Genomic DNA, 20,801 nt, shown 5'->3' with positions numbered 1-20,801 from the left:
GCATTTTACAATTTGTGTAAAGTTGTTTTTTAACCCATTACACTTGCTGTTGCAATATACTTTGTTTAAAACGTTTTAGGGGTTGTTCGACTCGTACCTAAAATCATTTTTTGTACATGCTGGTGATCCTACACACATCAAAAAGTTAAAGGTGAGAATTTTTTTTTTTTTGCACACACATTAGCTAGAAGAACCATCTTTTAAAGTATTTACAATTTATATCCACAGCTACAATGGGTAAGGAAAAAGTTTGGCAAAACAACGACTTTTTGGGACAGTTTCCAAAGATGGCTAAAACTATTAACTCAACAACCGGAGCAACTTTTCTTTATGCGTAGGCAAGCTAAAAGCTTGTCGCACTTTCCAACTTGCCAATAAAGTTTTGTGAAATAACAAAAATAAAATCTAAACCTCAGGAAATCTTTAAATTTCATTGCGTGGGTTTAGCAGATTGTAATGGTGCAACAGCAATTTCGAAAGAACAATACAATAAGAATAATCCATTTTTTGCAAATATGCTTTTAATCATCCTTTTTTTTTAAAATCTAAAATTTACAAAATAATAATTTACAAAATAATAATGAAAACTTTGTATAAAGTTTAATTTGTTTTTTATAAATTATTGATAACAGAAAATGTCGAAATTTGCTATTACTTAAATATAACATCTTAATTTATGCAATATAATTAAGTCTGAAATTCTTTAAAGTGAATATCTTGAGAACCAAAAGAGCTTTTTAAAAATCAACGTTTTAAGCTCTGTAGTATAAGTTCAACATCATTTTATTCCCTTTAACAACATGCGTACACTAACTTGGGCATAATCTAACAAATTAAATGAAGCACCTGTTGTCTTTCCAGATGTTTTGATATAAATGTCATGGTGGCAACCAAGGACTACTTTGACTATATATATTCTGAGAGGTCAAAATAATATATGTCCTGCAATTGACCAATTTCTACTATGAAAAAAGTAAAGTGAAAAAAAAAACAGAAAAAAAGGATTGGTTGGTACTAAGTTGTTTTTGTCTTGGAAATTTATTTACTTTTGCAGATTTGAGAAATTTGAGAAAAACCCACCAACGTTTTTGTAGATGTTAACGTGACATGTGTTGCTTATAATATTCAGACTTTTTACACAAATCGACAGGCGAAATAATGCAGGCGTTATGTTGCTTGTAGACCAGTCCATTCCAAACTTATATTTCAGGTAAAGGCACCTTTTGATCTTGATGAAATATAGTTTGCATTTGCAACATATATCAGTGAAAAGAAGCTATTAACCACAGTACAAAAATTTTTCAACCATAATTTCACTTGTTAATTAAAAATTTTTTTAGGTTTTTTCAGTTTGACTCTCTTACAGTAGCTAGACTTTTTTACATTAAAGACATAGATATTGATAAAAATATTTTCGATGGTGGCCTCAGTCACCAAAAAGTACTTTAGCTAAGTATACCTACATCAAACCAAGACAAAAAAAATGCAAAAAATTAATATTGGATCATCCGGACCTTTACTTAGCCAGCTACAATTCACTCTTCATCTGCTCCATAAAAAGAATACAACGTAAAACTTGTATAAACTATATTTAAAAAAATCATGAAATAGAACTTATTATAATCAGTTTGATTGCTCAATTTTACTTACCAGTCTTTTGCTTCCGGCAAACGGAAAATCTGGAAATACGGGCAATTTTTTAGCTTACTTTTATTACAGGTCAAAACTTAATTGTTCTAGTAGGAAAAAACAAACTACTCCTTGTGAAAAAATATCTATGCTGATTTTATATGATTATTTTTCTATCAAAATTTTGAGAATCTCAATAATTCTCTTGGTATACTTCGCATAGCAAACGTGTGCCACAATTTTGCTTCGCAATAATGCAGATGATTTTGTTAGAGGTGATTTGTCTATATACGGCCTAAAATTCCAGCAAGTAAATGTTCCCCATGCCAAAACAGCAGCCCTGTGCGATGTTTTGGCATTCACCACACACCTACATAAAGTCTCACAAAGTTGCCTAATAATGCCAAAAGGTTACCTTAGTCATTCAACTTCACAGGTCAGCAAGCTAAGAAAGTCAATCCGTAGCTTGGGTTGGCTTGAAATACCTGTTTTCAAATTCTAACACTTAAAAGGTTATTACTTTAAAGGCTTTTTTAAAGGCTTTTTTAACAAAAAATGCACTTGGGATAATATTTTAAATACAAACAACTTCCAGTTCAGATTTTTTTTTCTCTGCCTGATTTAATAAAGTAATAAAGGGGTTACGATATTGTGTTACTAGCACCTTAAATATGCTTCCACACATTTTGTTTGTTTTTATCTTTTATCTTTTTTGACATAAAATTCCAACAGCGCATTTGAAAAAAACTGAGAGGAAATGTGATTATTTGTACTGTAGTTCTAAAAAAATAAAGACTTTTAAGGGAGTTTCGCAATTTATAATCTAAGAAATTTCTATTATAGTTGGAAATCCTGACAAATCTAGCAACTGAGTCAAACATACCAACAATTTTAAGAGAGTTCCAGGTATGATTATTCTTTCTATTTTTTCTATTTATCTCTTAATGATTTGTTTAGTCTTTATATAGTAAATTCTGATTTTCAGACATATGTTGCCAGTTCGGACAAGGAGTTTGTTGCTTCAACAATTCAGTCAATTGGGAGATGTGCTTCGAATATACCGGAAGTTACAGACACTTGCTTAGCTGGATTAATCAGAATGCTTTCCAACCATGATGAACATGTTGTGAGCGAAAGCATCATAGTTGTCAAGAAACTTTTACAAATGCGACAAAAAGACCACAGTGATGTTATTGTACACATGGCTAAACTACTAGAGAAAGTACATGTGCCAATGGCAAGGGCGAGCATCCTATGGCTGATTGGAGAATACAGTGATAGGATTCCAAAAATATCTCCAGATGTGCTGCGAAAAATGGCCAAAACATTTGCCAGTGAGGTGAGGTTTTGAGATATTGAAAATAGACTGTTTGTATAGTGTTAGTTATAAATATTACTTGTCTTTTTAGGAAGATATTGTGAAGTTGCAGATTTTAAATCTTGGTGCAAAATTGTATGTTACAAACTCAAAGCAGGTCAGCATGCTTGTTGCAAACTCAAATTAAGTCAATTTCCTTGTAGAAATATTTAAAACAGCAGTGATAAAAAGTTTTTATATATAGACTCGCTCGCTGTGTCAATATGTTATCCAGCTGGCTAAGTATGATCAGAACTATGACATCAGAGATCGTGCCAGATTTTTAAAGTTTATGTTATTTCCTGCTGATAGGGCAGAGGTAAGCAAAACCTTTCTTTTAAACCAGTCTTTGAGATTCATGTAATGTCAACACAATGTTAATTTGACAATAAATATATTATAGGGAACAAACAACCTTAAGAAAAAAGCTAAGAAAGTCTTCTTGGTAGAAAAACCTGCTCCAGTCTTACAATCTCTTTTTAAAGGTAAAAAAATACATAAAGATAGTGGCAACTTTTTAATGTCTTTTTTTTGACTATTCTATTTCCCCCATTTTTTATTTTTATAATAATTTAGGGCTTTGATATATGGTAAAAGTACAAGTGACTTGTGAACTAACTTTGTTTTTGTTTTTACAAGAAGAGTTGATTCGGTGGCTTTTTATCCAATCAAAACAGAGAATTAAGCACCCATCTGATAAATAGAAATAATATCATAAAAAAGCTATTTTGGATAATAGACGCAATACGCTTGATAGCATTTTTTCCTATTTTAGTACAAACTTTTTAGGTGATTTTTCTTGTTGTGACATGTAAGTGTTGATTAACATGTTGTAGAAATATGAAAAATTTAGAAACAATAACTTATATGTATAGCGTATAAGTAAAATACACAGTTATTTTTCAAGATTGCCTTGCATTTAAATTGTGTCCGAACCTAACCACCCAAACCTGTGGTTACTACTGACATATTTTTTCTACTTCTTTATACCCTAATTCGTACAATGTGAGTTTAATTAGTACTTATTATTATTGGTGAGGATATTGAAACACATAGTAAAGACATTTCTATAATTGTATAGACAGAGGAGAATACCAGTTAGGCTCGTTGTCACACATGATTGATGCCAAAGCAAATGGTTACCAAGAATTACCTGATTTTCCTGACAAACAACCAGATCCTACAGTTCGAAATGTTGAGGTGACGTAATTTTTGTTTAATCGCCATGATCTAAAAAACATTTTTTGAAGTTAGGGAGATTTACCTCTTTCGATTGGTAATTAAAATCTTCGTACTTTTTCCACCAGCGGATACCTCAATAAACTTTTTTTTTCACTTGTAAGAAAGCAATAAAGTATTTTTTCATAATGAATTGCCTCTTCCATTGCTTCTTCCTCCTGTTAGCTAATTATCAAAATATCAGAATAGTAGCCTTAATTGTACTAATATTGCTTTTGTTAACTTTAGATGCTACCTGTATGGGGGAATCAGTTTCTTCTTACAAAAGAAAAAGATGAGGATAAAGATAAGTCTTTTTATTCTGATGAAAATGAGGATGATGATGATGATAATGAATCAGAGGAGGATAGTGATGAGGAAACAGATTCCGATGAAGAGTCTAGTGAAGAGGGAACAAACACAAAAAATGAAGAAGAAAATACTGACGACGACAAAGAAGAATCAAGTGAAGAAGATGATTCGGAAGATGGTTATTTTTTTAACAGAATTTTTTTAAAGTGTGACTCAAGATTTTGATTGTAAATAATCTCACTGGAAAAAATTTTGTTCTAGAAAGTGAATTTGAAGAGCTGTCTGGAAGTGAGGAAGAAAGTTCATTGCCTGCAGTAAAAGCTAAGGAAGATGAAGAAAGTGACGAAAATGTATCTGATGACGATGAGGATGATGAAGATGATGACGATGACGATGGTGAAACATCTTCAGAGGAGGAAAGTGATCAAGAGACGCAGGTACAGACAGAATGTGTTTTTGTTAAATATTGAATAAATTATAGTGTCCTAAAATTTATATTAAATATGCTTTTTTTAGTAAAAGTAATACGATTGCCTTACTTACTTACTTACTTACTTACACAGAAAAAGTTTGCTATTGCGTGAAATTTATTATAAAAACGTGCAAAAAATAATATAAGTAAATATATAATTTTTTCAATAGCAATTGCTAAAAATGAAATTATGCCTCTAAACCTCTTTCCTTGTTATATAAAAGGAATTTTAACATTTAAATTTTTAATTTTGGTTTTGTGCATACAGGTTTTCTGCATGTTTTTGTTAAGAAAAACAAATAAATAGCATTGTAAAAAATATTTGCACAGTATTTCGACACTAAAACTGTTTTTAATATTCTGAATATTACATAGAAGTAATGTGTATTTTATAAAATGTTTTGTATAACATTAGTATTTAAAAAAAATTGTTTTCAGGTAACAACAAATAAAACTGTATCGTCTATGCCACATAAGAGTTCCTACGACCAACTATTGGATCTGGATGATGGTTGGTGCATGTTTGGTAACTTTAACGTATGCCATATTCTGATGTTTTTTCTAATGACAGCACTGGTTGTCTCATCTTAGATTCAAGTAGTTCTGTACCAGCAATAAATGGTAATGCACCGGTACTTACACCCTCTTTGGTATCTGACATGGAAACTTTATCTATGGAACCATCCAACTATTCTAACTATTCTCGTCAAATATCAGTAAGAAAGATTTTCAAATTTCATTTTTTTAAAAATTTAATACCAACTAAATTTAATAAGATCAGGTATTTTTAGACGGCATCTTTAAAATCCTATGAACTGTTAAACAAAATCAATGGAAAAGGTCTCACAGCTGAATACAGGTTTACTAGAGGCCCGTGCATTTATTCAAGGACCATGGTGGGAATTGAAATCGACTTCAAGAATCAGAGCAACAAAGAGATCAAACATCTTCATATTGGCAAGAAGGTAAAATCTTTCAAACGTTTTTTCTATTTCTCCATTAGGTTCTTCTAAGCAGTCATTCTATCTGAAAATTAGTATTTATTTATTTATTTATTTATTTAAGAATATTTATACAGGATGTGCACTTCAATATAAAAATATTGCTATTAATATGGGTCCTGTTTAAAAGTTAAAATGTAAGAATAATCAATTAAAATTAGTTAAATATATTATACAATAAAATAAAATGAAAAGATCGTTGGTAAAAAGCATGACAAAAATTTAAAATAAAAGAGACGGTTCGACGAAAACACTACGTAAAGAGATGTCACGAGCGTGGTAAGGCAAACAAACGAGCCACCAAGTACCATATGTTCAAGAAACATTTGCCAACGTGATGAACATAGGCCACTAAAAGAAGACTACTGGAAAGTAATGTAAAGTATGTCTATTACAGACAAAAATTACAATGCAAGCACCGACCTCGTTTCGAAGAATAATAGTGTAGATCCTGGAAACGAGGTTGATCAAGCATGATAGTGCTCGGAAACAAGTTTCTTAAAAACCAAAAAACTCTCCTCTTGCCTTATTTTTATAGGCAAGGAATTGTATAATTTTACTCCCATGGAGAAAAAACCAGACGTAGCGAACTTCAGCTTAGTAGCAGGAACGTGGAGCAGAAATCCGCTATTTCTGGTTGCTCTTCCGTGTGTGTGGATCTTAAAATAATCAGTATAACTTTTACAAATTTCATTTGTCAGACATTTTTTCACCAGTATCACTGCATGTTTATGTATTTCGTGGATCACCGTAGGTTGTTTCTCTACCACTATTTTTGCTGTAAGTCTATCGATATTTTGCAGCTTGTTCAGTTGCGTGCGATTTAAATTCAGATTAACAGCACAATTATACGTAATGCAAGGTAACACCATTCCCGTGTATGCCTTCAGTTTAGCTAATGGTGTCAACATCTTCGAGATGGAGTTCATCAAACGTAGTTTGCCACAGGTTTTTCTGTACATTCGATTGAAATTGCTGTTCAGTGATAAGGTGTTGTCGAGGATTGTTCCTAGGTACTTGTATTCTTTGGTGGCTGGAATAGGTGTTTCGTTGTAGTACAATGACAATTCATCTCCCCATTTGGTCAGTTTTTTAGATGTACCGAATAACATTGACTCTGACTTGCCTTTTTTCAGGTTGATGACAAGACCATTTTCTTCAAAATACGAAGATACATTTTTCAAGTCGTTGTTTAATAGATTTTCAATAATACATTTGTTTGCTCCCGCTATGTATATGACTGTGTCGTCAGCAAATTCGATGTCGATTGAATTTTTTAGACATTCATTGAAGTCATTGAAATACACCAGAAAGAGTAACGGTCCTAGTATTGACCCCTGAGGCACTCCACATGTCACACTCATCAAGTCAGATTTGGAATTTTCAACTACACACATTTGTTTTCTATTAAAAAGGTAGTCACTAAACCATTCGTGAGTTGTACCATTTATACCATATGATGATAACTTTTCTAGAAGAGCTGGATGGTTGAGCGTATCGAATGCTTTTGAAAGATCGATATACAGCACACCGACTAGGTTACCATTATCAACTTCTTTACGGATACTATCAGCTAGTAAAATTGTTGCGAGCTCTGTGGATCTGCGTCTTCTGTATCCAAACTGGTGTTCTGATAAAAGCTTGTGATTTTCCAGATAATCGATAAGTTGTTTGTGTACAGCTTTTTCCAGTATTTTGGACAGAACAGGTAATACAGATATTGGGCGGAAATTACCACAATCTTTTGTGTCGCCTCCTTTGTAAATTGGAGTTACTTTGGCAATTTTCCATTCTGTTGGGACCGTAGCAGTTTGTAGCGATAGATTAATGATATGCGCAAGGGGGCCTGACAGAACTGTCGCTGCATCTTTCAAAATACCCGGTGGCAGATTATCCCATCCAGCAGCTTTTTTACGTTTCAACGATTGTAATTCTCTTTCTACAAACAGTTTGCTAACGTATTCAAACTTAAAGGTTTTGTCAGTTCTGCGGTCGTACTGCTTAGGTTTCTTCCAGATGAAATTTTGCAATGGAAATGCAGCTTGTTTGAGTTTTTCTGCAACAGTAGAATAGTAATAACAAAAACTTTTTGCTCTTGCAGTGTTTCTGGAACTATCGTTTAACGTAGTTTGTTGTGATTTTTTCGAATTTTTCGGAGGTAGGATTTCTTTTAAACACTTCCAGAATTTTGCAGGATTTCTACAATTCTCAGAAAGTAAATCACTATGATACTTCTGTCTAGCATATTTTATTCTGTTGTTACAACGATTTTTTAATGTTTTATATGCAGACCAGTCAGATACCTTGTTGGATTTTCTCGCTTTACGGAGAAGCTGGTCTCGAGTGTTTATGTCTTTCTTGATGTCATTTGGTAACCAAGGGCAACGTTTACCTTTCACCCGTTTTTCAATGATTGGAGCGTGTTTATCTAATATCGGAAAAAGAATCTGTTTAAAGTAAAGCCAAGCCGCATTAACATTTGTGATCATATACAAACGGGACCAGTCACGTGATCGTAGGTCTTCCTGAAAATCTTCGTGGTTGTATTTCGCATAATTTCTGCATTTGATAGTGCGATGTGGAATTTTATTATGATTAATTTTTCTGACATATAAAACACAATCGTGATCGCTCAAACTTAATGGAATGACGTCCGTAACTTTTACATTTGATCTTTTGTTGGTCAATATAACATCGATTAGCGTTTTGGTTTCAGCTGTAATTCGTGTTGCTTTTTCAACTATTTGATAAAATCCCTGAGACGTAATTATCTCTTTTAGTTCTTTATGAGAAGATTTAACGTTGTAATTCGCGTTTATGTCACCCAAGAGAAACGTTTCCATGGAGAGAGTATTCACTTTGATTAACATGTCCTTGAAAAACTTGTTAAAATCTTTTGGTAAGTAGTTTGATGAATCAGGGGGTCGATATATACACCCTACAAGCAAATTTTTTCCTTTAAAAATGATGACCTCAATCCATATGCACTCTACGTTGTCCTTTTCTAGATCTGCTCGTCGTTTCCACTTTAAATCATCAGAAATATATATCGCTACTCCACCTCCTTCACCTTTAGTACGGTTTTTGTAGATAAATTGGTACCCCGGCATTTCGTATAAGTTTTTATTGTCATAACAACTGTCGGATTTTATGTGAGTTTCTGATAAGGTTATGATAGTATTTTCGGTTGAAAAAAGTGCTTGTAAATTTTCTCGGTTATAAAATAATCCTCTAATGTTTTGGTGTATTAACTTGATTCCACGGGAGTTCAGTATTTCATCTAATGCTGGTCCTGGGCAACTCTCAATATCTCCACAAATTAACATCAATAAGAGAAGCAAACTTTTTCTCCGTATACGAAAGTAAAATTTAGGTGATGATGAGACAAATATGCTTGAGTAAATAAAAGTTTCTTTTGGTTCTATATACCTTCCATCTTTAGCGATTGTAACACTCACTCCATCCGGTCTACAGAAACTTGGTTTTCTCACAAAAAGAGAAAGATGTAAAAATATCAAAATAAATCCGTAGAAAGCTACTCTCGACACGTCCGTCTTCGTCGCTGCCATCTTTACTCTAAATATTTTCTTTTTTGGTTTGAGAAATTTTTTTAGCTTTTTGAATGTTACCCTTTTATTAAGTGCTTCTAACATTTTACTTTGTTCTTTTTTCAGAAACTTGCTTCAGGATCACAGATGCAAGAGTTCGCAGAAATTGGTCAGTTTAACATTTGTTTTCTCCTAAAAAAAAGGCAAAAGGGCGATATTATTGAACCACTCTATAACAAGTCCAAAACAACTTACTGAAGCGAAAATATTTTGTAACTCTCAACACATCATCCAAACTCCAAAGGTAGAATTCAAAAGATGGAAATAAATATAAGAACTAGATTTAATGATTGATTATTGTTGGTTAATAATTCCAAACTAAAATTACAACTGCTCTTAAAAATGCAAATTCGTTGTGTTTTCCGACATTTGTTTTGAATAATTTAAAAGTTTTCTGTGTTGGTTTTTTTGTATTTTCGCTTTCAAATGTATGTAGTTTGAAATATGGTATCATTCAAAAACTATTTTTCTTGCTATCGATAAACCATTGCACTCAGCACGAAGCAATAACTAGTACTTACTTTTGTGTCTAGGAAGTTTACCTGCAGGACAACAACAAGTTGTATCAATTGGCATTGACTTCAAGGATACCATGCAACCCGTCACATTTGAATTGTGGTAAAAATCAATTCTTTCTATCAACAAAGTATTGTCACTGGTTTCAAATAAATTGTTGTAACAAAAATTCTATCTCTTGTTTTGTTTTTGTTGTGCAACATGTGTTTCCAAAACGATTGGTGCAGTGATTGTTGTGCAAATGTTGTGCAACTGTCATGCAACAAAATTTAGGCTATTGGAAACTGTATCAAACGTGTGTTTTTTTAAGCACGGAAGTGGATACATTCTCCGTAACAATCAAAGTTCCAGTAGGAGAATTGGTGAAACCTGCTAATCTGACAGAAAATCAGTTTGAAAGTGAACAGCGCCAACTTACTGGTATGACAGAAAGCAGACTTGAATGTAAATTGAATTCTACCTTTGACCACAAGGTGTTATGCAGTAAAGTGCTACAGATTACTAACATGCAACAAGTTCCTTCACCACCTAGTGATGAAAACATACTGAGGTAATGCAGTTTTGATCTCTCTAATCTCTATCTCTATAATAATAGCTGTATTCTGTTCAAAATGGTTGTAATAATTTTTGCAGAACCCAATTTTTACGGGCCTCTGCTTTTTAATTGCATGCAGCATAATTTCAAAAATCACGGCAGAACCCGGTCATTTTAGTTGGGAAGTTTCGTTTTTTTACTTTTTTCTCTTTAAAATACTTTATCTATAGGAATATTTATTTATTGTATCTTTCTACATCTTCAGACGAATATATTAACACGTTTTCTAAGGAGCATCAAAGCCAGCTAGCTAGCTGGCTAGCCTTTTTTATTTTTTGTTCTTTTTATTCAGTTTGGTATATTATTATTTATTTGTAATTGGGGTTGTGGTTGTGTTTTTCTAGCTACCTCCAACTAGAAAAAAAAAGTAGTAAACAGGATAACGACAGGCAGTTTTCTGAATTTTTTTAAACCAAAGTAGCGAAAAAGGTTTTTTGTAAAATGGTATTATGCCTATACTCATATGCAACACAGTTTACCTGTACTGTATATTTACCCCAGTGTCATGACTTATTTTTAAACGTAGTTTGTTTATACCAGTTTTACCAGGCAAAGAATAAATATTGCTATGTTATCTTCAGGTTTGCTGGGAGCTTGATATCTTCAACCCTTCCAGTGCTTTTGACACTGAAAGGTCATTCGCAAGATTGCACGATCGTTGTCAACTGTGAAAAGATGAGCATTGCTTCCTTGCTGGCAAAAGAAATTAAAAATGGAATATAAATTTAAGCACAAATTTGAATAATATTTTTATATCATGTAATTTTATGTGTTGTGATTTTGTCAAACCTCTTCCATCAGTATTTCTTGAAGGTTTTGCAGTTACCAATACATGTGGCATATTTTTGTCATCTGCACCCTAATGCAGGGGCTGATCCGTATCATTTTGGACTTCAATACAACCATTTGAGAGACGTCTAGGATATTTAGTTTTGCGTTCCCAGAATAAAGAGACATAATTTTAAAAGGCTTGAAAAATGCTGTATGTGTGTACATGGGACTATAAATGTGCAACATAACAATCAAATGCCAACATAGATGATTAACATTTTCAATACTTGTCAGTGAGACTCCCCACCAAATATACTGTTGTGCATAGAATATTTAGGATCAACTCCGGTGTTGGATTTTTTTTCGTTTATAGGACGAGAGAATTTTTTATAGTTGTGACTCTTTATATTCATTTTCTCCCTATTTTACACTCTAATTGATGATTTCTCCATGTTTTTCAAGCTGTAATTTTAATAGAAAGTGTAGATTTAATAGTATCAAAATAAATTTCTTTCTTTTGTGAAGATTGGCAACACAGTAAAGAATTAAAGCGTTGTACAGATATAAATGTTTTGCGTAGTGTTATCTTTTGTTATTAACACAAGAAAATGCTTTGACGTGCAGTTTACATTTTAGAAAAAGGAAAAATGGTCAAGTTAAACGCAACACTCTTAAAATACATGTCACGGGAGGATTTTCGTGTTCTGACTGCAGTAAGTATAACATTGATGAAGGCCAAGTATTAAATTAGTTCTTATATTTATGTATACATAATGTACTGCTGTTCCCTTAGGTTGAGATGGGCATGAAGAATCATGAGGTTGTTCCACCATCCTTAATTTCTCAAATTGCTAGTTTAAAACATGGAGGTTGTCACAAAATACTTAGGGAACTAGTGAAGAACAAGTTGTTAGCGTACGCCAACAATAGACAAGGTAAACTTTTTATACTTGGTATTAAAAAGCAAGCTTATTGCAAAACTTGTTATAAATTGTTTATTTTTAGGTTGTGGATATCATTTAACATACGCTGGTTATGATTACTTGGCATTAAAAACTTTAGTTGCTAGAGATGTTGTGTACTCTGTTGGTAATCAAATAGGTGTTGGAAAAGAATCAGGTATTTGCATTTAGTAGCATTTTTCTTTACAGCAATAAATGTGAATTAAATACACATATCCTGATTACAATTTATAGACATCTACATTGTTGCAGATGAAGAAAGCACTCAATATGCCATGAAACTCCACAGGTACATTAATAATAAAAGTTTTTACCATAGTTTTCGTAGTTTTCTCACAACCTGTTTTGTGGTTTCAAGTTTCTATACGCCATGCAATCTTTTCCCTTTCTAATATTCAGGAGCCATGTGTTACACGACTCTTGAGTATTAGAATGAAAACGAGCTAATGATTGATAAAAGGCAATAACCTGGATAATCCTTCTCCATATGGTAATGTCTATTTAAATTACATACAAAAAACATCAAGTCTTGATTTGCAATTACATTGCCAGACAGATAATAAAGCGACTTTACCATGGGATCACCATACAATAAATACAATACCAACATAAGGCAGAAATTAATATATTTCTCACTTACTTTTAAAATGAACTGTAATCTCGCACACAAAATTGTAAAAATGAATTAAAATTTATTTAGGTTTTACAACAGTAATACAAAATTTTAATATTCTTGATTAGACTTGGACGCACGTCATTTCGAAAAGTTAAAGAGAAGCGTGATTATCATAAAAATCGAAGCAATTCTTCGTGGTTGTATTTGTCGAGGATAGCCGCAGCTAAAGAATTCGCGTTTATGAAAGTAACGCTTTTAAAATTTAAATTTGAAAACCACCTTTCCGTTCATTGCAATTTCATAGCTATTAATTTTCATACTTTTTTGTAGGTTTTGTATGAAAATAACTATCCTGTACCTAGACCTGTAGATTTTAATAGACATTGTTTAATAATGGAGTTGGTTGATGCTTTTCCACTGTAAGTTTTTACAACTATTTATAAGTGTTTGTTTTGTTTTGTGAGTGAAGATTGATGTCAGTTAATAGTGAGTATCGATGTATGTCTTTCTTTGTTTTGTGGTTTCAATGAATGTGATAAAGAACTATTTTTTGTCAATCCTTCTGTTCTGGTTTCCACGAATGTGATAAAGAACTATTTTTTGTCAATCATTCTGTTGTCGTTGTCAACGAATGTGATAAAAAAATATTTTTTGTCAATCTTTCTGTTGTGGTTGTCAACGAATGTGATAAAGAACTATTTTTTGTCAATCTTTCTGTTTTGGTTGTCAACGAATGTGATAAAGAACTATTTTTTGTCAATCCTTCCGTTGTGGTTTCAACGAATGTGATAAAGAACTATTTTTTGTCAATCTTTCTGTTGTGGTTGTCAACGAATGCGATAAAGAACTATTTTTTGTCAATCTTTCTGTTTTGGTTGTCAACGAATGTGATAAAGAACTATTTTTTGTCAATCATTCTGTTGTGGTTTCAACGAATGTGATAAAGAACTATTTTTTGTCAATCTTTCTGTTGTGGTTGTCAACGAATGTGATAAAGAACTATTTTTTGTCAATCTTTCTGCTGTGGTTGTCAACGAATGTGATAAAGAACTATTTTTTGTCAATCCTTCTGATGTGGTTTCAACGAATGTGATAAAGAACTATTTTTTTGTTTGCAGGTATCAAGTAAACAACTTAAAAAGCCCTGGTCACACATACAGTGAATGTATGGAACTTATCCTCGGATTAGCTGCTCATGGTTTTGTACACTGTGATTTCAACGAATTCAATTTGTTGATTACAGAAAAAAACAAAGTTATCGTAATTGACTTTCCACAGATGGTATCAACATCGCATGAGAATGCTCAAATGTTAGTATAAAGCTAAATAAACACTAAAAATATAGTCCCTTGCAATTCGACATCATATGGAGTTCATCGATTTTGCTGATTTTTATACTTATCTATGGAAAACCGTGGTTTTAGAATAGTAATGAAACATGCTCTTCACAACATACTGTAACTTTAAACGGTGCGGTAAAGCGAATGTGAGCATACGTCGTTTTGTGGCAAACATAATTACTTCTGCCGTTCATTTAGTTATATTATTTTTAAAGTTTTTCTTAATTTATGTTTGCATTACGATTACAGGTATTTCGACAGAGATGTGCAGTGCATACGAGAATTTTTTAAAAAGCGCTTTGGTTTTGAAGGCGACCGCTATCCACAGTTTAATGACATCAGGTAAGAAACACGAAGCTTCATATTACTTGTTAGTAGTGGTGAATTTTAACAAGTTTTGATATCTTTATATAAGCATGTAATGTCTTAAAAATAAGCTTAATGCTAAATATTAAATGCTACAACAAAATCGAACCAAAAAAGAGAAATTTGCCACATTTTGTTATAGGAGTGTGGATGATTTAGATACGCAAGTTTGTGCAAGCGGATTTTCTACGAAACATGATGAAGACAAAGAATATGAACATGTGAGTGTCACAGCAGAGTTTATTGAATAAACTAATATGTGAAAAAATGTGCAATGTATTTCTTTTTTATTTGAAATGCTAGATAGATTGTTTTCGATTTAGATTATCTCTCAAATGCGGCAGCACCATATTGATAATACCTCTGACAGTGATGATGATGATTATGATGATGAAGAGGACAATAATGACGACGACACGGAAGACGAAGGAGAAGACTGGAACGTGAAGAAGCAGGAGGTGGACGATGAGGAACAAGGGAGACAAAAAGATATTGTTATTCTTTTAGATGGGGAAAATTCAACTGATTCAGAGCTTGAAAACTTGCATGAGATGAATAAAAACTATAAACCACACAGAGATTGTAAAACAAAATCACATTTAACTGTTACGAAACCTAAGTACAGCCAGAGCTACATCAAAGAACGTGTTAAAAAATCTTTATCAAAAACGCAAAAAACTAACCGTCGTAGAAAGGTGAAAAAGGGTGAAGCAAACGTGACTACCAAGCAAAAGGCTGAAAATCGAAGTATTATAAAGGATTCTTTGTGAATGAAATTTTGTGTTTTCGCAAATATAATAATTTTACACAACTACAAATGGATGTAACATTTGTTTTTGCAGAGCTAAGTCATCAAGCGAAGCCTATTTGGTATTTGAGCAAGCATAAAATCAGTTACCAGGAAACATTTTCGAAAAGTTTGTCAGTTGTCCACTTATGACTCTTAGTCAAGTTTCGCTCCAGATTGAAAAGTTTTTGCCTACTTGCGTATTTCAAAGAAATATTTTCTGCTTGATGATTTTGCGTACTGGGGTGAAGTGACTTTTTGGCGCGACATGTGCAAATCGAACACAGCGTTCAAACTAGTAAGCGAGGAGAAAAAGTGAAGAGGGAAAAACCCAAACAAGAAAATTGCGGAGAGAAATAAAAGAATATTAACAAAGTTTTTTAATTTTTGCGTGTTTTCTGATGGCTCTTGAATTAAGTTTATAGAAAAACAGTGCAGTTTTGTTCACATGCTTTTGTTTACGCGTGTTAGATAGTTAAAATCTTTTGGTTTTTTGTTTTTCTTACGAGCAAGAAAACCTGACGTAATAACTTAAGACGACTTATTTATACACACATGCATTAAAAACGAAATAGTCTGTACTAAATAATTTAGAAAATTCTTGTTTAATAATTTTGTTACTTACAGCTGTACAGTTCCTAAGTATTAAAAGCATCATCTTTGTTGTTGACTTTGTAAAGTTATTGTATATTGATATATGTAGAACAATATTAAAAAGTCGCGATGGTTGACCAACCTCCCATACTGAAGGAAGGTGACACATATGAGAAATGGCGAACTGAAATTGTGTCATGGCGTGAGCATACAGCGATAGAACTGAAAAGACAAGCTTTGGCTGTACGAGCAAAATTAAGTGGGAAAGTTCGTGAAGCTGCGTTGCGTTTGGATGCTGCTGATTTAAATAAAAAAAATGGAATGTCTTTCTTGTTGGATAACCTGGATCAAATCTTCCGAAAGGATAAAAGGTGAATTCAATTTTTATTCTTGTTTTGTTTGTTTTTTGTTTTTAATCTTTCAAATTTAATCTTTACACTCTCTTTTTTCTGTTCAGACGAAAATGGGATGTTGCGAAGAGTGACGACTCGAATCTAAGCGCAACAGAGAGAGCAAGACAACGAGCAGCCAAATTGTCTGCAAAACTAGCTGCAGAAGGGAAGTATCAAACACAACCCATGTCTTTGTTGGTAAGCTGGTTATGTTTCATCGTAAGTAGAATAATTTTTAAACCATGCGTTTTTTACATTATATCTGTCGTCTAGCCACAGACAATATCAAACCCTGTTGATCAGTTTATTAAAAATAAACCCACTGGATTTTCAACTGCGTCGAATCAAGCTGCTACTATACCTACAGTAAAAAAGCTGCAAAACGGAGGCTACTTTACGGAGATGGACGTAAATGATATTCCTGAGAGGTATGTCCGTTTTTATGGGAATTTATGAAGAGAAAATTGTTAAGGGTTAGATTTTTATATTTCCAGAATTTTAAAATGTTTTCTGTTACTCATCGTCTGTCTGTAAATTCCTATGTATGTGTGCTGATTCTCAAAACTAAATAATTTGGAAAAAATGCTCTACACTATATTTTAAATATAGTTAAAACAAACAGAAAAGAAATAACATTTAATTTATCTTTACATTTAGACAGTTTGTAACAGACCCTTCACTACTTGAACGCGTGAGTTGTGTTTTTTTCTGCTTTTTGTAACAGACCCTTCACTACTTGAACGCATGAGTTGTGTTTTTTACTGCTTTTTGTAACAGACCCTTCACTACTTGAACGCGTGAGTTGTGTTTTTTACTGCTTTTTGTAACAGACCCTTCACTATTTGAACGCGTGAGTTGTGTTTTTTACTGCTTTTTGTAACAGACCCTTCACTACTTGAACGCGTGAGTAGTGTTTTTTACTGCTTTTTGTAACAGACCCTTCACTACTTGAACGCGTGAGTTGTGTTTTTTACTGATTTTTTTCATTACTATCCTACTATCCTAATTTGATCAAATGAAAATACGCAAGCAGCCAGTGCACCAATTTCTAAAATACCAGGCTACGTATTACTGTTTAGGTAAGCAAGCAATGTGGTGCTGCAGTGACTCTACGTGGCAAACAACTTTCCACTGAAGACAAAAGAAGAAGCATCATATCAGGAATAGCGTAAGTTTTCTGTTAATTTCTGAGAGTGAGTTGGTACAAGGAAACTTTTCGGTTCTAATTATAAATGTAAAAAACAAGAGAAACATGCTCTGGTTCCATTGCGTTTCATTTTGTCGTTTTTTTTTTTGTTTTGTTAAGTTGAAATTCAGATTAAAGAAACACACAAGGCTTTAGCGGTTTATTTAAATTATTACGATTCAGCTGATACTCAAATTTATAATAACAAAACCAACCTTGGTATTTATCTTTTTAGTCAAAAACCTTTAAGCATTATGATTCATGCGGATGTTGCTGCGAAAGTTCAAGGTAGGATAAACTACTTATTACCAGTTTGTACAAGTCTTTTCACAACGTGTACAGATGTGGCATTTTTTTTTAGTTGCGCTGCACAAGTTTATGGATCTTATTACGAACTGTAAGAAGTTCGGACCTAATTTTACTAGCAACAATCAACCCTCTGTAAGTGTTTCTTATAGATTTTGAACTTGCTTTTCAGTTGGACTACGAGAATAACTTTTTTCTTTACTGTTTGTAGGCGAATTATTACGTACAAGATAAAATATTCGTGGGTTTAGATGACGCCCATCCTGATTTTAATGTTAATTACTCACTTGGGGGAGACAAAGTATGTTTGTATTTTTGCCTGTGTGTTTATGATCCTGGAAAAGTTCATGTATCAAAATTAAAATGAACTAACACAAACGAATTTGTGTTAGTTTTTAATTTGACGATTGTTTCTTAATTTTTGTGCTAAAGTTAAAGTTAAAAAATTCCGTGCTGCAAGGTTTTTAATACAAACCTGATTCACATCAGGTTTGTATTATATATTACCCTTATTTAAACCTGAAACCTGGTTAAGGATTATCAAATATCGGGTAGAGGTTAAGCAACATTTTACCTGAAACGTAATGTGAAAAGCCTCTGTGGCATTAATTGGATGAAATGATTCCTAAGTTTTTTTCATCGTTAGGGTACAAACTTCGGTTTTATCATGCAACAATCCGGTGGTAAAGTGTTTCTGCGTGGTAAACGTTCAGGGTATTTGGAGCACAACTCTGGTCGGGAATCTTTTGAAGCTCTTCATATTTATATTAGGTGAGTGTATCAATTTTGTGTGCTACATACGTGCGTGCCAGTCTATTTCATCTTCCTGCTAATTTCCTCTTTCTGCTAATTTCGTCTTTCGCTTAATTTCCACGTTTTGTTCTTTGTAGTCATCCTCACCAGGACGGTTTAGACCTGGCTCGCCAACTTTGTGAAAATCTGATCGACACAGTGAGTATGAAGCTATGGCGACGTGACCGACAGATAATGGATCGAATTTAACCTCGTCGTTCGTTTAATCGTTTGCTTGTTGTTTTAGGTGGAAGAAATGCGACTATCAGTTTTTATTATATAATGTTTCATTAATAATTGACAGTCCGTATTTTAGGTACATCAACAGTATCAAAGTTGGCTGCAGAGAAAACGCAATGAAGAACAACGCGAGTACCTTTATTCACCATCACAAAACATCCATGAAGAACAATATGACTTCAATGCTGGTCAAATTGAGCAGGTTAAGATGGCATCAACTAAAAATCAATCTTTCTCATCTGCAACGCGGTATGAATTAACGACAGATGAAAGTAGGCGGTTGGAGGTCCTAGCGACAAAAGAGGAGTACATTTATCCCCCCAGAGAAGATATGAAAAGACGATACGACAGCAATACTGTTGAAAGAAACCATTTAGATATAGCAAGACCAAACCGTACGCACGCTCACTCTGCGAAAGATAATATTAATGAAGAACTGCACGCCTGGAGTTCTGATCGAAATCATCAGTCTGCTACGAAGTATGACGATCGAGTTCAGTAAGATATAAATATAAAACGATTTACAAACCTCGTTCGCGATGGTCATCATTACGTTAGATCGAGTCACAAAGCGTTCATTCGTACCAATTAAAATGGCGTAGACTTCGCGTCAAAATGAAAGGAGCCGCCATTTTGCGTCTAGGCTTATCGTTAACCCGTGGAAAAATCCACGGAGTTACCGTCTTCCATGTTTTAGTAGCACAGTGTTTATTTCGTGCACAAACAGACGGACTACGGCTATTATTAAAATTCTTACTTTTTAGTGGAAATACAGATCAGTGTGAACCAAACCAAACAAAACGTGATAGATTTCGTGATGATCGTAACACGAGAGAAATGAAGGAAACACCAACTGCAAAAAAAAGCCATGATAGCAGGTAATATAATACATGGTGATATAATGTGGAATGTTGATAACTCTTTCATAAAAAATGACTTGTTTACTACTTAGGCATCGTTATCGACCTTATGACGACAAATGCACCGAGCGTGATATCAGCAAATATGAAGGGAAGACAAAAGAAGAGTGGAGAAAGAAAAGAAAATTTAGTGAGGTATCGTTCCTTGCTTTTTTATTTATTTATTAGAATTTTTTTGATCGTGATCATGTTTTGCTTTTTTGGTTTAGGATCCTAAACTTATGGAAGGACGAGGCGCCAGAAATTTGCGTGAAGACTCTTATGAACCGAAGGCGGAAGATGTTAAGCCGCTAAGCGATGCATTTTTGCCTCCCCCACCCGTCCCTCCTTTATTTCATAAAAAACATGGAAGAGATATTCGAAAAGATCGAGCGCATTCAGATTTATTCAAAGCACGAAAGCCACTGACTATTAAGAAATCAACCTCAGGAGCAATAAAGATGGGTGCGTTGAGTTCACTTACAGCGTACGATGGAGACTCAGATGAAGACTAAAAGTAATAATTACCTGCACTTTTTTCAAATGAACACAAAAAGCTAATTATTATTCCCATCTGGCGGATAATCAGAATGTTAATTGAATATATATATATATATATATATATATATATATATATATATATATATATATATATATATATATATATATATATATATATATATATATATATATATATATATATATATATATATATATATATATATATATATACCCGGGTAAAAGAGCGGCATTGATATTGCAATGTGATTGGTTAGAACTTACGTCATAGTTGGTAATATTTCACGGTATTGCCCGCTACCATAACAACCGTGTTTAAAGTT

The 20,801-nt window shown here is 33.2% G+C and overlaps 3 protein-coding genes across 5 annotated transcripts in view; all 3 read left to right on the top strand.

The window, feature by feature from the left end:
• The window catches only part of LOC130647857 (AP-3 complex subunit beta-1-like), a 45,823-nt gene extending 34,352 nt beyond the window's left edge, over window positions 1-11,471 (top strand). Inside the window, exons 11-26 of one of the 2 annotated variants that reach the window (XM_057453851.1) lie at window positions 80-151; window positions 2,473-2,535; window positions 2,615-2,968; window positions 3,039-3,104; window positions 3,192-3,305; window positions 3,390-3,471; window positions 4,068-4,186; window positions 4,454-4,694; window positions 4,778-4,953; window positions 5,427-5,499; window positions 5,580-5,704; window positions 5,780-5,953; window positions 9,664-9,706; window positions 10,131-10,215; window positions 10,424-10,663; window positions 11,290-11,471. In XM_057453851.1, coding sequence (XP_057309834.1) covers window positions 80-151; window positions 2,473-2,535; window positions 2,615-2,968; window positions 3,039-3,104; window positions 3,192-3,305; window positions 3,390-3,471; window positions 4,068-4,186; window positions 4,454-4,694; window positions 4,778-4,953; window positions 5,427-5,499; window positions 5,580-5,704; window positions 5,780-5,953; window positions 9,664-9,706; window positions 10,131-10,215; window positions 10,424-10,663; window positions 11,290-11,431 — 2,169 coding nt within the window. In that variant the 3' untranslated portion in view covers window positions 11,432-11,471. Of the gene's footprint in view, window positions 1-79; window positions 152-2,472; window positions 2,536-2,614; window positions 2,969-3,038; window positions 3,105-3,191; window positions 3,306-3,389; window positions 3,472-4,067; window positions 4,187-4,453; window positions 4,695-4,777; window positions 4,954-5,426; window positions 5,500-5,579; window positions 5,705-5,779; window positions 5,954-8,769; window positions 9,212-9,663; window positions 9,707-10,130; window positions 10,216-10,423; window positions 10,664-11,289 lie in introns of those variants that run through there. The other variant, XM_057453861.1, reaches the window with a different exon arrangement.
• A 504-nt stretch (window positions 11,472-11,975) lies between these two features.
• On the top strand, window positions 11,976-15,581 carry LOC130647882 (uncharacterized). The gene is made up of 10 exons (XM_057453891.1): window positions 11,976-12,192; window positions 12,273-12,414; window positions 12,485-12,598; window positions 12,676-12,730; window positions 13,183-13,303; window positions 13,388-13,476; window positions 14,176-14,367; window positions 14,647-14,739; window positions 14,906-14,984; window positions 15,087-15,581. Exons 1-10 carry the CDS (start codon window positions 12,127-12,129, stop codon window positions 15,531-15,533), a joined length of 1,398 nt encoding a protein of 465 aa, XP_057309874.1. The 5' UTR covers window positions 11,976-12,126; the 3' UTR covers window positions 15,534-15,581.
• Window positions 15,582-15,718: 137 nt separating this feature from the next.
• On the top strand, window positions 15,719-20,602 carry LOC130647864 (uncharacterized). Of its 2 annotated transcripts, none has more exons than XM_057453882.1 (14): window positions 15,719-16,515; window positions 16,602-16,734; window positions 16,810-16,964; window positions 17,194-17,227; window positions 17,616-17,704; window positions 17,958-18,010; window positions 18,084-18,163; window positions 18,240-18,329; window positions 18,675-18,799; window positions 18,919-18,979; window positions 19,137-19,540; window positions 19,825-19,938; window positions 20,013-20,115; window positions 20,190-20,602. In XM_057453882.1, exons 1-14 carry the CDS (start codon window positions 16,274-16,276, stop codon window positions 20,472-20,474), a joined length of 1,968 nt encoding a protein of 655 aa, XP_057309865.1. In that variant the 5' UTR covers window positions 15,719-16,273; the 3' UTR covers window positions 20,475-20,602. The 2 variants fall into 2 exon arrangements, with proteins under 2 accessions (XP_057309865.1, XP_057309857.1); XM_057453874.1 differs by having other exon boundaries at window positions 19,137-19,558.
• The last annotated feature ends 199 nt before the right edge of the window (window positions 20,603-20,801 follow it).

This window comes from Hydractinia symbiolongicarpus, chromosome 1, assembly GCF_029227915.1.
Source record: "Hydractinia symbiolongicarpus strain clone_291-10 chromosome 1, HSymV2.1, whole genome shotgun sequence".
Lineage (NCBI taxonomy): Eukaryota > Metazoa > Cnidaria > Hydrozoa > Anthoathecata > Hydractiniidae > Hydractinia > Hydractinia symbiolongicarpus.
The sequence above is the reverse complement of the archived record's forward strand: the minus strand, read 5'-3'. Positions and strand labels throughout refer to the sequence as shown.

Excerpts from the sequence above, each read along its gene's own strand:
- LOC130647882 (XM_057453891.1), top strand. The coding sequence starts at position 12,127 with ATGGTCAAGTTAAACGCAACACTCTTAAAATACATGTCACGGGAGGAT. Across the intron at positions 12,193-12,272 it reads ATTTTCGTGTTCTGACTGCA|GTTGAGATGGGCATGAAGAA; the intron begins GTAAGTATAACA and ends CTGTTCCCTTAG. Across the intron at positions 14,985-15,086 it reads AAGACAAAGAATATGAACAT|ATTATCTCTCAAATGCGGCA; the intron begins GTGAGTGTCACA and ends TTTTCGATTTAG.
- LOC130647864 (XM_057453874.1), top strand. The coding sequence starts at position 16,274 with ATGGTTGACCAACCTCCCATACTGAAGGAAGGTGACACATATGAGAAA. Across the intron at positions 17,705-17,957 it reads AGCATCATATCAGGAATAGC|TCAAAAACCTTTAAGCATTA; the intron begins GTAAGTTTTCTG and ends TTATCTTTTTAG. Across the intron at positions 20,116-20,189 it reads AGAAAAGAAAATTTAGTGAG|GATCCTAAACTTATGGAAGG; the intron begins GTATCGTTCCTT and ends TTTTTGGTTTAG.